General features: G+C 39.2%; 1 protein-coding gene across 4 annotated transcripts in view; it reads left to right on the top strand.

The window, feature by feature from the left end:
* The window catches only part of LOC136825238 (RWD domain-containing protein 4), a 122148-nt gene extending 104143 nt beyond the window's left edge, over positions 1-18005 (top strand). For all 4 annotated transcript variants that reach the window (XM_067081272.1, XM_067081275.1, XM_067081273.1 and 1 more), the window contains exon 5: positions 17500-18005. In XM_067081272.1, the coding sequence (XP_066937373.1) occupies positions 17500-17649 (150 nt within the window). In that variant the 3' untranslated portion in view covers positions 17650-18005. The remainder of the gene's footprint in view (positions 1-17499) is intronic.
* The last annotated feature ends 529 nt before the right edge of the window (positions 18006-18534 follow it).

Here is an 18534-nt window from a genome sequence, read left to right as displayed (position 1 = left end):
GAATGAAGAGCTTAAGATGCTCATTCATGAATTCTCTCCAGTTTTTATTTGTTTACTGGAAACTGTGTTGGATATTAATACTCCTTGTCCAAGGGAATACACTGCATACTGAACTGCTTATAATCCTCAAGTAGGAAGTCATGGAGAGAGTTTGGTTTATATTTGCTATGACATTCCTCAGATATCTTTAAATCTGCAAACTCCCCTTCAAGCAGTAGCAGTGCAAGTAGAATTAACTTCCTCAACTGTTTCTTCTTGTAGGAGATATGAACAGTAGACATCCATTGTGGGGTGATGTTTTAGCTAATAGAAAGGAAATCTCATAGCATCACTTGTTGAAAACAAAGACATAGGGATTCTTAATACAGGTGAGCCTACTCACTTTCATATACAAATAGGCACTTTGTCATGTATTGACCTATCCATAGCTAGTTCTAACTGCCTTACTGGCTTTCACTGGAGAACATTGGATGACTGGCATACTAGTGACCATGCATCAATAATCATTAAAAGCAATAGTAGCCCACCAGAGCATAGATCTCCTCTCTTAGCCCTCAGATTGGAATAAGTTCAGGGAATTAAGTGAAATCGAAGGTGATGCAGATGAGTTTAGCAGTGTTGATGATGCCATTGATTTACTTAATGGCACTCTTCACACTATTGGATTGCATTTCATTCCTAAAACCACTGGCTTATTCCGCCGTTGACCAGTTCTTGGTGGTCGCCTGGACTCCATTTACCTCATCGGGCCACAAGAACTGCTCTAACTAGATGCAACAAAATTGAACAAAACATAACAGCATAGTATATATAAAGTGTAGAGCACAGTTCCAGCGTGCATTAAAAGCAGCCCAACACCAATCCTGGTCATCCTTTGTTTCTTCAGTGACTAAAAGAAGTCCACCTTCAGCTGCAAACAGAAAAGTAAAAAAAATAACGGGCAAATACATCGCAGGTGCATTAGAATTGACTAACAAATTAGCAGACCATTTTGAAAAAGTCTCCCAGAAATCGGTAACATCTGAATACCAATATCGTTCCAGGGAAGAACAAAAGCCACCTGATTTTTCATCCAATAAAGAAGAACCCTACAACGTTTCATTTACTGAGAGAGAATTCGATTCTGCCTTGTCAACATGTACAGATACAGCCTCAGGCCCTGATGAGGTTGCATATACAATGATAAAGCATGTACAGTATGTAAGGACACCAAACTTTTCATAATTAGCATTGTCAACAGAATTTGGCGTGATCACAGTTTCCCATCAGTTTGGGAACTAGCTTTAATTTTTGCCTTTTTAAATCCGGGAGGGGACAAATTTTTATCTGCAAGCTATCGCCCAATTGCCTTGACATCTTGTCTTTGTAAGATTATGGAAAAGATGGTCAGTGCAAGGCTTGTTCGGTATTAGAAAAAAACTATTTTATCACGTGCACAGTGTGGATTTAGAAAAATACATTCTACTACAGTCGACCCTCGTTAAGACGGATTAATAGGGGGGCTAGGGTGTCTGTCTTAGCCGATAGTCCGGTTTAACCGGTGATATCTATATATATACATATAAATATACTGTATTTCGTTATTCTTATAAAGAGTATGGATAAGAAGCCAATGTAGAAACATTTGAATGAAAGCTCATGGTAAAAGGTGAAAAATGAAGAATAAAACAATATAAAAATTGTAGAATTCAGCCGCATATGTAGATGCCTAGGCCGAGACATAAGCGCATAATTGTTAATGAAAATGAAGTGGTCTCCAAAATGAAGAGTAAGATTTTGTCCTTTTTTCATGTTTTTTATTTTAATTATTTATTCATTATAGTTTATTATTATCTATATTAATATACTGTTAAATATATGTGAGATGATTAAGATCAGTAATAAAATAGTGGGACAATTAAGACCATAAGTTCACTAACACATTTTGTTTTCAACAAAAACATTCTGTAAAATGCAAAAATATACATGATCAAAATTATTGTAATTCAACTTGTGAATTTTAACGATAAGTAAGACTATATAAAATACATTTCATCGTATCGATCTTGGAGAGGATTTTTTTTTATTTTTACTAACATCGTCATCACTTTGCAGTTGTAAATCTGAGGACGGCCTGGGAATAGGATTCACAAGTAATGATGCATCACCACAACAGACTGTTGTGGGATTTTTCATACCACTATGTTAGAGTTAAAATTATTGTTGAGTTCATGTTTTCATGAAGAAATAATTATATAAAGCAAATTATTGAGTAATTTTTGCCATCAGCAGTCAGATAATCTCGATCATGGCAACGATCAAACTTAGTGCCGTAACAACATGTGTCTATAAATAGAACAGAAGTAGAGGGCTGTCATTGGCTAGAAGATCTCCATGGCAACCAGCCAGCCAATCAGGTTTTAGCTGTATTTTGTCTGAGAAAGAACTTTTGCTCAGAGAAGCTGACGATGACATAAGTGCGTGTGTTTTGAATACAAAACGTAGTTTTTAATAGTGTATGTATTTTACTGGTTACATGAAGAATAGAATGAATTCCTTCTTATTACTTTGAGTGCAAAATTGTTGGCTCAGAGATTCTTCAGCAAGAAAATATCTATATATATTTTTTTGGCTTCAGAGGATATTTACTAAAGCTGTGTTGACATACCTTAAAAACAAAATTCTTCTTTCTAACCTCTCGAGGATAGAATTACGCTGCGTAGAGGGAACTTGCAATTCTCTCTCTCTCTCTCTCTCTCTCTCTCTCTCTCTCTCTCTCTCTCTCTCTCTCTCTTTCTCTCTCTCTCTCTCTCTCTCTCTCTGGCATTTGCCATGTAAACACAGAATTACACTGCATAGACTCTCTCTCTCTCTCTCTCTCTCTCTCTCTCTCTCTCTCTCTCTCTCTCTCTCTCTCTCTCTCTCTCTCTCTCTCTCTCTCTCATGTCTTGCCATGTAAACACAAGTATTGTTCAGTAACTCAGCTTTTGGCTTCGTAAAGTTTACCTTTGTCATGTCTTTTCTTTCCTAAAAAAACATACAAAGCATCATACTGTAGCTACTAGTCGGGCAGCAGATAGGTAAAACTGTTAATGCTAATTGATTGGCTTCGATACTTTCTACCATTCCAGACAATATTGTTTCTTAATGATGCTATGTACCATGCGCAAGTTAAATTGGTTACAAGGTAAAAGCATTTCAGTTCAGTACAGTATAAATACAGAACAGTATACAGTATATAAAATAAAAATATAAATAAAAGTTTTTTATTTACTTTTGGCAAATAAAAAGGAAAACGGTACGCGACAAACGGAGGAACACTAACTATCGTAAATTTTGGTCGAACATTGCGTATTTTAAATCGGCTGACACTCTTCGGTGTCTGTCTTATCCGATATCCCGGTTAATGAGGTTCGACTTAATGAGGGTCGACTGTACTGATGTCTTGATTCATCTCTAGTCATCTTTATGTGAATTGTTTGCATCAAAGCAGCATCATGTAACTATATTCTTTGGCCTTGAAAAGGCTTATGACACAGCATGGAGATATGGAATCCTTAAAACCATCCATCAATCAGAACTTAGAGGAGAACTGCCATTGTTTATTAAGGCTTGTCTAACACGTCGACGCTTTCAGGTCAGAGTTGGTAATACTCTATCAGAAAGTAAATTCCAAGAAGAAGGGGTCCTGCAAGATAGCGTTCTTAGTGTTACCCTATTTGCACTAGCTATCAATGGTATTTCTCCTCATATTCCGTATGATTTATTGCACACACTTTTCGTTGATCTTTCTATATCATTTGCAGGATCAAGGATGTCTGTTATTGAAAGAAAGCTCCAGCTTGCAGTAAATATCATCACTAAATGGGCGGATTTAAATGGGTTTAAATTTTCAACTAGCAAAACAGTTGTTGCCCACTTTTGCCGTATTTGTAGGCTTCATGCAGACCCAGATATATATATCAAAGGCCAAAGAATTTCCTGTGTAGAGTAAATCAAATTCTGTGGTTTAATTTTTTATTGTAGGCTAACATGGGTGTCTCATCTAAAGATGTTAAAGACTGCCAGAAGATTTTAAACATTTTTAAAGTTTTAGGTCACACGTCCTGGGGTGCAGACCATCAAATACTTTTAAGGTTGCATAAAGCCCTGATTTTATCGAAATTGTTATAGGGGCGTACTCTTCTGCAACTCCCAGCAGGTTGAAAATGCTTGACTCAATACATCATGCAGGCAATAGACTGGCCATTGGTGCTTTCAAGACCTCGTCAATATCAAGCCTGTTAGTTGATGCTGGGGAGTTGCATATACGACTCCATCACCATTCATCCATCCTTCGCTACTGGTATAGGATGCAGAGACTTCCCCATTCTCTAGTCTTTCAAATCATAACAAGCAAAAGACATTTTAGGCAGTATGAGATGCATCTTAAATGTCCACAACCTTACGGGTATAGACTTAAACAGTTATTTGGCAGTAGAAATGAGGTGCTTCCCTATAAAATGTCAGTAACCCCACCATGGAAATTAACAGAAATTTCATTGTGTAAATATTTATATGGTTTTATGAAACCTATGACAAATATAGAGATTCATTCCATATTTATGGAACACAGTGAGGTTCATAAGGATTCAACTTGTGTATTCACAGATGGCTCCAAATCCAGTGCCAGCGTTGGATTTGGAGCTTTTAGTAATAAGTTTTGCACCAAAGGTGCACTTCCAGTTTTAACATCAATTTTTACGGCAGAGTTGCTTGGAATTTTAAATGCTATTGAAAAAATGGCAATTATTGACGAAACAAGTTTTACAATTTTTAACGATTCTAAGAGTGCATTACAGGCACTTAATGTTTTTAACTCGACTAACCCCTTGGTTTTAAAAATTCAGCAATGGGTACACCTATTATTATACAAAGGAACACGAATTAGGCTTTGTTGGGTTCCAGCACGTGCTGGTGTGCATGGAAATGAAGAAGCTGGCAGACTGGTCAAAGCAGCAGCTCTAGATTTACTTCCAAGGAGGTGTCCACTTTTATATAATGATTTCTTCCCACACGTTAGGATGGGAAATGAAAGAAATTACGGATGCCATATTTCCTTGGAAGTATGGCAATATGCCTAGAAGATGGGAGATGGCTCTTTGTGTGTTAGACAAGTGAGAATCAGTATTTTTATGAGGATTGTCTGGTCCCGTTGACTGTGAGGCATTGGCTGTTGAGTGCTCCAGACTTGGGGACATTAGGAGCCGTTACCTCTTTGAGGCTTTTGGTCAGGATTGCAGGTTCATCCTTGTGAAGATCCTTGGAGAGGATGTGGTGTATGATGCCAGTGGCATTTTGGTATATTTTCAAAGCAGGTCTTCGCCTAAAAATATAATATTTCATTCATTTTCTTTTATCCTTTTATTGTTTTTATAGCAGCCATGTTGCTCATTTAACCATTAAACACTGAGCCTCTATTTACAAAAGTGTCTGCCGTATGCCGGCGGGGTTTGAGAGTTAGCGCCGAAGTGGAAAGAAAGTTTTTTTCAAAAAATCACATCACGCTTAGTTTTTAAGATTAAGAGTTCATTTTTGGCTCATTTTTTTCTCATTGCCTGAAGTTTAGTATGCAACCATCAGAAATGAAAAAAAATATCATCATATATAAATATTGGAATATATGACAGCGCAAAAAAAAATTTCATATATAATTGTATACAAATTGCGCTGTGAGCAAAACGGTTAAAGCTAATGAGTTATTTTTTTTTTGTATTGTACACTAAATGGCGATGATTTTGGTATATAACAAATTGTAAAACGATAAAAGCAGCACAGAGAAAATATCACATAATGATGCATGAATTCGTAACGCGCAGACGTAAAAAAAAGTTTTTTAAAAAATTCACCATAAATCGAAGTATTGTGCTAGAGACTTCCCGTTTGTTGCAAAATGAAGTTGAATGATTGAATATTACTAGAATGTAAGAGTTTTAGCTTACAATTGCAGTTTTCGACCATTTCGGTCGAGTTAAAGTTGACCGAAAGTCAAATTTTTTCTATTTATCGTGATTTATATGAAAATATTTCAAAACTGATAAAAGCTACAAAACCATGAATTATTTTTTGTTGCATTCTACATGAAATTGCACACATTTTCATGTATAAAACTGTATGTAACGGCTAATAGAAGACGGTGCAAAAATTACGACAAAGTGACTAAAGAAATCCTGAGATTTTCAGCAGTGTTAGCGCATGCGGACGTAAGGAAAAAGTTTTTGTTAAAAAATTCACCATAAATCAAAATATCGAGCTAGAGACTTCTCGTTTGTTGCAAAATGAAGGTAGATGATTGAATATTACTAGAATGTAAGAGTTTTAGCTTACAATTGCATTTTTTTACCATTTCGGTCGAGTCAAAGTTGACTGAAGGTTGAAATTTTGGCACTTACCGTGATTTATATGAAAATATTTCGAAACTGATAAAAGCTACAACCATGAATTATTTTTTGTTGTATTCTACATGAAATTGCACATATTTTCATGTATAAAACTTTATGTAACGGCTAATAGAAGATGGTGCAAAAATTACGACAAAGTGACTAAAGAAATTCTGAGATTTTCAGCAGAGTTAGCGTGCGCGGACGTAAGGAAAAAGTTTTTTCAAAAATTCACCATAAATTGAAATATTGTGCTAGAGACTTCTCGTTTGTTGCAAAATGAAGGTAAATGATTGAATCTTACTAGAATGTAAGGGTTTTAGCTTACAATTGCATTTTTCTACCATTTCGGTCGAGTCAAAGTTGACCGAAGGTTGAAATTATGGCACTTACCATGATTTATATGAAAATATTTCAAAACTGATAAAAGCTACAACCATGAGTTACTTTTTTGTTGTATTCTGTATTCTACATGAAATTGCGCACATTTTCATTGTATTCTACATGAAATTGCGCACATTTTCATATATAAAACTTTATGTAACGGCTAATATGAAACGGTGCAAAAATTACGACAAAGTGACTAAAGAATTTCTGAGATTTTCAGCAGAGTTAGCTGATGCTTTCTTTTGGGATAAGAAAGAAATTCGTGCATGCGCAGCTGGGTCACGCTTGTAAACAAAACAACAGTGTGATCCGTGAACTCCCAGCACTCAAGGCGCGGGATTTAAAATTTTTCGCAAACGAGGCCTATAAATATTTTTCCGCAAGTATTTAAAAAAACTTTTTGTAGTCGATGTATTTTACGTCCACTCGGCACCCTACAGACAACTTTTGTCGATGTAAAATACGTCCAGTCGGCGTTAAAGGGTTAATTGATATTGGCATCAATGACCCAGTTGTCACGATGCCAGATAACTCAAAATCATTCATTCATTCATTTTAGATAGAGTGGTATGGGCGGTAGATTTCTGTTTCCAAATATTAGCAGTTATGACTCAGACCATTGACAGATGGTCTCTGGTTTTTCACTTTTTCACAAGTTGTATTTCAACAGAGATCTTTCACATTCATAATTGATTCCTGATCCCCTTTACCTGCCAAGAGCAACCAGATTTGCTGCACAGTAACACCAATATGCAGTACATGTGCCTCGCTGTCAAACTTCTCAGTTCCAGAGGTCCTTTATTCCTCACACTGTTGGACTGGAACAGCCTCCAAGAGGATGTTGTGCAATTGGAACTTCTCCAGAAGTTCAAGTGAAGATGCAATGCATTACTACCCTAATACTATTCTCCTGGCATTTTGATACATTTTTATCTATTCGTTAATTAAGTTATTTTTTCTTTTTTAATAAGTGGGGTCTCTTCTCTTTGTATTTCCCTTTACCTCCTCTTACTTCTTCCTAATGAACACCATATTCTTTGGAAGTTTGAATTGCAAGTCAGTGGCCCCTGTGGGCTTATTCCATAAGAATAGGTTTCATCTTCTGAATAATAATATAATGATAATAACCGAGAACTTTTTAGGAGCCTCGATGGCACAGTCGGTTACAGCAGCAGCTTCGGACTTCGTAGAGGTCTGTGGCGCGGGTTCAAATCCGCAGCCGACTGATCAGAGAGGCGGACACTTTGCTATCCGTGTAGACATCCCGGGATTATGTATGTAATCAACGGATATGTTTGCTTAAAAAGCAAATGGGTGTTACAGACTAAATACACACACAAAACAAAGCCACTACAACACTTTCTAAAAAAAAAACATAACAAACATCTCACACGTCTCAAACTCTCGACCTACCCGCGCAACAACTTCTCGCTGCTGGGAAGACAGGGCGTTGGGTCTGGTATGACACATGTAACATACGCTAAGCGATGTCAGGCAAGGCAGCCGATCGAGACTACGGTCTACCCCAAAGCCAAATCAAAAGTCCTTCAAAAGAAGGCATCGTGCTTACCCCACACAAAAATGGGAAAAAAGCACGTTAAAAGAAGAAGAAGAATAACAGAGAACTTTTTCCATGGTAAATGATCCCTGATCCTCATAAGTTAAATGTTGATGAGGTTTTGTCAAGTGAATTTGCAGTACATGGTTTTGTGCTACAGGGGAATGTTATTTCACACTTGTTGTGTGCCAAGAGAAGGTTTAGCTTGGTGTAATCATAAAAAAATTGATAGAATATGCAGATGATGCTGTTTTAATCAGAGAAACATCCTAAGATTTACAAAGCCTAATAGAATTCATCACATATTAAAGGGACAAAATAGTATTAGATGGAGAAAGGGTTAATGAGTTGAAATTTTTTAATACTGTACTGTATTTAGAAATGATGATATCCAATACATGTTCGCTTGAGTTTGAATGTGATAATATCAAAAAGGCAAATGAACAAAGGACATGCTGAATAATATTTGGAAATAAAACAGACTGAAATTAATGTGAAAGTAAGATTATCCACAACTGCAGTATCCGTAGGGGATAGTGCTGTCAGTGCACCTCGCGTGGTGCACTGCGACCATTACTTGAGGTTCATTGCAATGTCCCTTCAGCCCCTAACTGCAACCCTTTTCATCCCTTTCCCAGTACCTCCATTCATATTGCCTCTCTTCCATCTCACTTTCCACCCCCTCATAACAATTGTTTTTTAGTGCAACTGCAAAAGTTTTCCTCTTGTTATACCTTTCATTCCTTTTTACTCTCAATTTCCCTTTCAGTTCTGAATGATCTACATTTTATATTCCATTCCATTCCATACCATAACTGTAGTATGATCTGTATTGCTATATCAAAACTATTTTGTCAGTTAGTGACTGAAGATTAGAAGAATGTTAGGAGTTAGATGGCAGGATAGGGTCAGAGATTGTACGTTGAGGAACATTATAGAAGACCCCCACATAGGTGAAATTATATTGGAAGGGGGATAGTGTATGATAGTGTCGCCTGGGTTCCCGTGGGCGCTATGGATGAGAACTATTAGAAGTGAGGCTGGAGATCTGTGAAAGATAAAGCACAGGAAAGATATGAGTGGCAAGATTTCACAGAAGCTTTTGCTGGTATTGGAGGAGTGATGATGATGACAATGATGACCAGTGAAATACTGGTGTTTTCCAGCATGCAGTATTAACAATTTCTTTAATCTTAATCCATGCTGCTGCCACTTGAATATCTTCAGTTGTTTGTAGGAGCAAAGGGAATATATATAATTATTATAACAAAAAATAAATAGTAAGTAGATCATTGCAGCAATTGAATTATGCACTAAGACCATGGAGTCCCATTGTTCAGAGGTTATGGCACAACTCAAGTTTTTTGAACTCTGGTGATACAGTCATCACCTGTTTTAACCCGTAATGGATGGAAGTCCTCACGTGAGTTTCTATAACAGGTTTTGGGTGGTGGATGGGAATCCTCATATGAGTAATCATATTTTGCGGCACACTGGTCTAATTAATTTAGAGGGAAAGATGTTCAAAGCACTTTAGCGGACCATAAATGACTTATGGCAACCATAATAGCTCAGTACAGGAGAGATATTGATCAGTATGCCTTGAGATTTCAGAGGGGAATGTACTGCCTGTCTGCAGCTCCAGATGTCTTTTTATTTGTTTGTTCATAAATATACCCATGGATTACTGTTGGTTTTAGTTCTTATCCTTTATGACAGTAAGTCAGCTATAATTGTAATTTTGCAAAGAAATATTAGAAAAAACATGTATACCTCACAAAAAGTTAATGCATCTCCCCAGTGTCAGTAAATCTTGTAAATATTTTATAATAAATACATCAAATTTGCTGTGGGTGGTTTGGTTTGAAGTTTTTTTTATTGATTTCTCCAAGGATTTGGTGATGTACTGTTTGTTTGGTAACTTTTTGGCTCAGTTTAGTTAGGATTACTGCAGTTTGTGATTCTTTATGTCTAATTCTAGTTCATCAAGTATTAGATATTGTAGAGAGGGTTGCAAGATGAAAGTGATCTACGATAGTCATACGATCTGCACAAAATGTAGAGGACAAGTGTTCAAAAGATCTTACTTGTGCTGAATGTGATGGATGGGATGAGAAGAAATGGAAAGTTTTGAGGTCTCATTTAGATAAATTGGATAGGGATAGGAAGAAGAAGGAGGCTGCTAGAGCTGAAGATAGGGCTCAGAGCTTAGAACCGATCACTAATATTCAAGTTATTGACCATAATATTCCTTCTTCTCCTGCCCTTGCATTATCCCCCATCCTTAGTCCTCCTAATATTTTACCATCAACTGCTGTTCCTAGCTCCCATGCTTCTGAACCCGATGCCATCACCAACCTCGAGTGTAAGTTTGACTGGAAATTTGATCTTGTGGTCAATACTGTGTCTATATTAGGTGAATTGCTTAAGTTCCTTATGGACGAAGTACATAATATTAGGCAAGTACCAGTGCCAGTACCAATGTCATTGCCAGTGGAGGAGGTGGCTGTCCGTCCCGCTGGTTCTCCCAGATAAGGTCACTGTCACACTCCCCTGAACCTGGGAGTGGACATACCAGAGGTCCAAAGGAGGTCACTGGGGTTTGCTCACGGGCAGTCGCCCCCTCATCTGATTCAGTGGTTCATGGTTCTGACAGCCATTGGAAAGGCGTCGCTGTGAGTGCTCACCAGTTATCATCTGACCCTGATCTCTCCAGCCCAGATAAGAGATGTTTTTGGCGTTTTCTGGGAGAATCTCATCCCTTGAAGAGACGTCATGGTAGAGAGACCTCTACCATTTCTTCGAAGCGTGCTAGAGATCCTTCACTCAACCCTCAATCAGGTTGCAGTACATGGCGCAACCTGGTTCGTCATTCACCCGAGCTTTCCCATGAAGAACGTCAGTCTTCAGCACCTAAGCACCCTCTAGGAAACGCTCATCTTCTGGGCACCCAGATGAGCGACCAGAGTATTCGCCAGTGTCATCCAGTCTCTGAGTGCCCATCTCAGACTCCCAAGTGCCTGTTTCATTCTCTTGAGTGCCCGTCTCATTCTCCCAAGCACCCGCCTCAGGCCAGTTCAGCTCCATCTGAGCACCCACTTTCTTCTTCACCTGCACTTGTGTCAGAGGATCTCTCTTTTGCTCATATCTAGAAGCAATTAGAGGGTGTACTGGGCCTGCAGCATAAGGCTCCACCTTTGCCTAAGCCTTCTCGAGATATATCATGGTCTCCTGCCTCTGCAGCAGAGGAAGAAGTTGTCCAAGATCGTACTCCTTCAGCTTATGCTTCCCTGTTGAAGTATTTTTCAGCAACCTTCCCCTTGCACTTCCAGTCAGCAGCTCCAGTTTCACCTGCTTCTACATTTCTTATGAAAAATCAGGCAGATTCAAGAACTCATCTCCGTAAGATGGTTCTTTCTTCCTCTGCAGGGAAGGCTTTGAAGGAGGCAGAGGAATGGTTGTCCGTGAAGAGGACGCAAGGGAAGGGTGTTTTGGCCTTTCCTCCAGCAAGACTGATGGCCAGGAGATATCTCTTACATGACATTTAAGAAGTTAAGTATATCTTAGTTTAACCAGACCACTGAGCTGATTAACAGCTCTCCTAGGGCTGGCCTGAAGGATTAGATTTATTTTTACATGGCTAAGAACCAACTGGTTACCTAGCAACAGGACCTACAGCTTATTGTGGAATCCGAACCACATTATGACAAGAGATGAATTTCTATCACCAGAAATAAATTCCTCTGATTCATCATTGGCCGCTCGAAGAGTCTTACATGACAGAAGCTCCATCCTTGGGAGGTGACTTCTCAGGTCTGATAGACTCGGCTCGACGTTCAGCCTTTTCGTTGGCAAAGGTGTTCTTTGCTTCCTCTGGGTTCAGTCATCTTGTAAAATACTTATTCTTGAAGTTTTCAGCTTTCTTGACTGGACAATCAGAGCAGTCGCCAGTAAGGTAGAGGAATACGACGTGTTATTGACTGACTTGTCATCGGATTGGTTGGGTGTGCTATCCTGCTCAGATAAAGCAATTAGGGATGGCTCCTCTGAACTGGCGGCTCTTTTTGCCATCGTTGTACTGAAGAAAAGGGAGTTGTAGTGCTCCTTAACCACAAAAGGAGTCACTTCTGTCCAGAAATCAGCATTTTTGTACTCTTACTTTCTTTTGGACAGACAGTACTTGTTTCCGCAATTGGTGGTTAAGGAGATTGCCATCGATTTGCAGAAAAAATCAACGCAAAACCTTTTAGCTCAGTCATCGAAGCGCCCCAAGGAGCTTTCTTCTTTGTCAACAAAATCTGTCTCTATGCTGCAGCACCAGCCCTTTTAGAGGGGGCAGACAGAGTTTCTCTAGACCCCATTCCTAGGTGCATTTCACCGCAAAGTCCGTCAAAAGGACCTCAGCCAAACCCTCTACCAGAAGGTGACTCCCCTATCTTACGTGCGCATGTAGTGGCCAGACTCTCCCTCTTCTGGAAGAGGTGAAGCGCCAGAGGTGCGGAGCCTTGGATGATCAAGGTTCTGAAAGAGGGATACTCTTTTTCATTCAAAGAGTACCCTCCTCTCATGTCTTCACTGATCACATTGACGGCATACTCGAAGGGCTCCGAGACGTTTGCAGCTCTCACAGAGGTAGCGGAGGACTGTACTTCAAGAGGATTCTACAACTGCTTGTTCATAGTACCCAGGTCATCGGGGGGCGGGCATGTCCTCAACTTAAGCACTTTGAACTGCTACATACAGAAAACGAAGTTCAAGATGGAGACAAATCAGTCAGTGTTATCCTCCATCCAGCAGGGCAACTGGATGGTAACACTAGACATGCAGGAAGCGTATTTCCACATTCCAGTACATCCGGGCTCCAGGAAATACCTGAGATTTGTCTTTGGGGGCATCAGGCATTCACACGAGTTCTGTCTCCCCGCGCGAAATGGCTACATCTTCTAGGTTAAGTATACCTTAGTTTTACCAGACCACTGAGCTGATTAACAGCTCTCCTAGGGCTGGCCCGAAGGATTAGACTTATTTTACATGGCTAAGAACCAATTGGTTACTTAGCAACGGGACCTACAGCTTATTGTGGAATCCAAACCATATTATAGCGAGAAATGAATTTCTATCACCAGAAATAAATTCCTCTAACTCTTCATCAGCCAGCCGCGGGAATTGAACTCCGGTCCGAAGCTCAACCGACTCGGCCAACAAAGGGCTACATCTTCTAGGTATCAACATATGCCTGTACCTAGATGACTGGCTCCTCTACTCCCCGTCGCAGGCAGCAGTGCACAAAGGATCTACATATAACCCTTCTCCTTGCCAAGGAACTTGGGCTTTTAATAAATTGAGAGAAATCTCAATTAGCTCCAACTCAGGAGATTCTCTATTTGAGGATGAGGATCAACTCTCTGATTTTCAGGTTTTTTCCTCCCCCAAGAAGATAGAGTCCTGCCTTCAGATGGTTCAGAATCTTTTGCTCCCATTTTGCTCAGCGAATTGGTGGATGAGTCTGCTAGGAACCCTTTCATCCATCGAACAGTTTGTGAAGTTAGGAAGACTTCATATGAGGCCCTTTCAGTTCTTCCTAAGAGCAAACTGGAACAGAAAGGAACAACCAGACACAGTGACATTCCCAATTATGACAGAAATAAAGGAGGACCTCTCATGGTGGATGTCCAGGGACAGACTTTTAGAGGGAAAGTCTCTACATCTTCTGAGCCCTGACCTCTCCTTTTATGCAGGCCAGGGTTGGGGAGCCCTTCTTGACACTCTGGAAGCTTCCGGTACATGGTCTCCGGAGCAAAGAAAGCTACACATAAATGTCAAAGAGCTGTCTGCCATTCATTTAGGCCTTAAGTACTTTGTAGAAGCAGTCGCAAACAGAACTGTGGTGGTACATCCTGACAACACCACGGCTCTCTCCTACATCGGGAAGCAGGGCGGAACTCATTCATTCTCCCTATTCGAAGCAGGATTACCACCAGGTTCATCCAAGGGAAGATGAATGTCTTGACAGCCAAATTAAGTCAACAAGGACAGGTCCTCCCGACAGAATGGACCCTGAATTCAGGCGTCTGAGACAGCCTTTGGAGGTTGTGAGGCAGTGGACCTGTTCATCACATCGAGAAATTACCTTCTTCCTCTATTTTGTTCACCAGTTCCGGATCCTCAGGCATGGCGACGGATGCTGTGCTGGTAAACTGGTCGAACATGTACCTCTACACCTTCCCCCCATTCAACATGATGAGGGGGGGTTTCTCAACAAGTTCCAGTCTCATTGCAATGTATTGATGATCCTGATAGCTCCTTTTTGGCTCTCAAGGAATGGTTCCCAGACCTTCTAAGACTTCTTGTGGACTTCCCAAGATTACTGCCTCAAAGTCCACATCTTCTCAAACAGCCACATCTTTGGAAATTCCACGAAGGCCTATCCTCAGACTGTCCTGAGACTTGTCAGAGCGAAGGGACTTTCAAAGCAAGCTGCTGAAGCTATTGCAAGATGTAGACTTCAGTCTACCAGTTGAGTCTACCAGGCCAAGTGGGCTGTCTTCTGCAGGTGGTGTAGCAGCAATAATATCTCGTCAGCTAAAACCACTATATCTCAAGTAATGGACTTCCTTCTTTTTCTAAGGACCACCAAGTGCTGTCTTTATTGACTATTAGAGGCTACAGGTCAATGTTGGGATCTGTTTTTAAGCATAGAGAGCTAGACTTGGCCTCTAATCAAGACCTGAGTGATCTTGTTAAGTCTTTCGAGACAACTAAACAGGTGAAAGACAACTGTATCATGGAACCTAGATGTGGTGCTTAAATGGTTAATGGGCCCTGCCTTTGAGCCTCTCCGTTCCATTTCACTTAAGAACTTGATGAAGAAAACTTTTTCTAGTAGCCTTGACCACTGCTAAATGGGTAAGCGAGCTGCAGGCCATTGACAAGCGCATCGGTTTTTCTCAGGGAGGTGCTGTTTGCACCTTCTTGCTTGGTTTTTTAGCTAAGAGCAAGTCTCCGTCTAATCCCTGGCTACGCTCGTTCTCCATTAAAAACCTGCTGGACATTCTAGGACCAGAGGAAGAGGAAAGGGTCCTTTGCCCAGTAAGGGCACTGAGGTATTACTTAGACAGGACTAAGAGGATCAGAGGCCCTGCCAGCAACTCTGGTGTTCAGTGAAGAATCCCTCGAAACCCGTGTTCAAGAATACGTTGTCATTTTTTCTCAGAAGCCTTATTATAGAGGCGTAATCGCAAATACAAGAAAACGTCCTGCCTACCTTTAAGGTGAAAACACACGAAATCAGGGCTGTCGCCACTTCATATGCTTTTAGGCATAATATGTTGCTTTTGGTAATCCTCCAGTCAACATATTGGAAATGCAACTCCAATTTTTAAAATTGCAGTACCTTAGGTCTGTTATCACTTGCTGGTGCGGTGTTGGGGGAAGAAGCACAGGAAGCACCCCTTCCTATCTGTAACTTCTTCGCCTTGATTTTTGGGTGCTGAGTTTCTTTTGGGGAGCTTAGGGGGTACTTGTATCCAGAGAGCCCATCAGTCTGTGGTAGTGGTATGATGGTTTTTAATTTTTATTGTTGTCAGTGTAGGTAACAAGTTTATTTGGTCTTTTATGTTTTGCTACTGTGCCCAGGGCAAGGGCAGTTTGACGTAGCGATACAGCCGCGAGAAGTCCCTACTTTTAAGAGAGGGCTTTGGAGTGAAGGAGTCTTCCAAACACCCACAAAGCATCAGAGAAAAAACACAGTGCCAAAATATAAAAGACCAAACAAAGTTGTTACCTACACCGACAACAATAAAAATTAAAAACCATCATACCACTACCACAGACTGGTGGGCACTCCGGGTACAAGTACCTCTCAGGCTCCTCAAAAGAAATTCAACACCCAAAAATCAAGACGAAGAAGTTACAAATAGGAAGGGGCGAAGGTGGTGCTCAAGATGAGCTGTAGCTCTCTCACCAGATACAACAAGCTTTTTATCAGTGCTAACAGATTTTTATGTTGCAAATTCATCTTCATAACTGATTGTTTTTGGAACAGAATATTTATCCCACCACCTATCAATGTGGGATTCAGCTGTGTACAGTAATTATTTGGTAATTTACTTATATGATAAAAAATTAAGTTTCATATATATATGTATTAATAAAGTAATTACATATCAGAGCCCTCCCTCCTCCCCTCTAATGAACATTAAGCACAAAAGAAGTGATTTTCCCAGTTTTGTTGTACCTATTGTTTCCTGATAGAGGGTGGGGTAGTTGCCTACACTAAAAAATCAAATGAATCGCTACCGCGAACTTCAAATTTTTAGCTGCTGAGTGAGCAGAGAAGCATAGCTGTGTAATTATTTGCCAAGTATATATGAAACTTAATTTTATCATGAAAATGCCATTTTACAAAACAAAATAAAATAAATTATTAGAAAAAACGTGCATAACTTGGTAAAATTAACATATTTTTACGAGTGTCTTTTAAAAGAGCCCCCACACACAGGATCACTTTCAACTTCCTGTGGAAGATAGGGAAAATTTTTTAGAATTTTTTTACACCATGTGCATATCTTCCTCTTTCCGTTGATGTGTTTTTTCTTCAATTGGCCAACCTTAAAGTTTTCCCGATGTCAGGGGGTGTGCTTGATATATACTGTATTTAGTCCATCCCTTAAGGGTTAAGGCAACTAGATGTTGCATTGTTCATCGCATGATCTAGCAGGCACAATTATTGAAGCAGACACTTCAGTGTAGGAATAGGTATGGATCATCCTGAATTGTTGTAAACAGATACTCTGCTCTGATGAAAAACATGAAATATGGGTTTGTTTGTTCAGAAACAAAATCATATTTTAGTTGTCAGGTGTTTTTACTTGGTGCAATACTCATTCATCAGTATAGATAAAGGTGCAGCATACTATTAGTACCTATATTTTCACTAATTTCCATAAAAATATCGTACCTCCAACTTTGTACTGAATTCCCATTTTATCTTGAATGTATTTTCCACCCATTTTAGCATCTAGCAGGCTACAGACTTCTTGCTCTCTTTGTTTTATTTTTATCTTTTTATGTCCAAAAAGTTTTCGTCTGTGTAACAAGATATTTGAATAAGTTGGATACATACTTCAAAACTGAGATATTTCAACTTGTCAACAGGCGTCAAAGAAAAAGGAGCAGTTAACGAAGGCTCAGAAAAGGAGGATGTGGGACAGACAAAATGCTCATGGTGAACGGCCACGAGGATATAATTGGGTTGACATTATCAAGCACCTCTCTCAAACAGGAGGATCGAAAAATGATGGATAGCACTGTATTTTCTATTAGGTATATGATAAATTTCCAAATAATAATTGAAAGAAAATTTTGAATTTCCCTAATGTACCTTCCTTAATGCTGTCCTATTTAGTAAATAATGTACTGTAGTTTGATCTGTTATACTGTATATCTATATTTTCTTATAAACAAGTTTTTTGATTGGCAGTGAGTCTTTATCAAAATATTAAAGACAAGACTTCATTAAATGATTAATGCTTCTGTGTTTAAAATTTAAAATATGAAAAGGAAAATGTTATATTTTGTCAAGTGCAATTTATTAACCTTCCAGTTCCAATGTTCTTATAATATGGTGTTTTGGTGATATTGGTATACTGTGTTTACGATGACATTTTGTTTTATTTGGCCCTTAATTCCTCTAAATAAGCTATAGGAAGGTCTGGAAGTCTGACTCATTAAATGTAACAACTATAATTGCACTTCCCTGCCCACAGTTTGCCCATGACTGCACTTATTGTTTTTGCTGACCATCTTTGTTTTGTTCATTCCTATAGAATTTTGTTTCAATGCCCCTTCTAAGAGGGATGATGATCAACATTATTTATTGTGTTTATCTGAGCCTTATGCTTCCATGTTCATGCTGCTGAGAGAATTAAGTGGTAAAGGAGTAAAGAAGAGGGAGAGAAAAATTGGTAGTAAATAACAACTATAGGTACTTAAAGGTACTGTACACATAATCAAGGAAAAACATATTAATTTAACCAAAATAAAATTACATGATGAAAAATGAGTTAAAAACTTGAATAAAAATGAAAAAACAAGGAAATTATCGCATACAAGAGATATAGAATAACCAGCTGTCCAATCAAGGCTGACTTGAAAAGCAACATACAAAGTAGGATATTTTATATCTTGCAG

This window comes from Macrobrachium rosenbergii, chromosome 37 (genome assembly GCF_040412425.1).
Source record: "Macrobrachium rosenbergii isolate ZJJX-2024 chromosome 37, ASM4041242v1, whole genome shotgun sequence".
NCBI classification, from domain to species: Eukaryota; Metazoa; Arthropoda; class Malacostraca; order Decapoda; family Palaemonidae; genus Macrobrachium; species Macrobrachium rosenbergii.
Note: the sequence above shows the minus strand (reverse complement) of the source record. Positions and strands in the feature narration are given on the sequence as shown.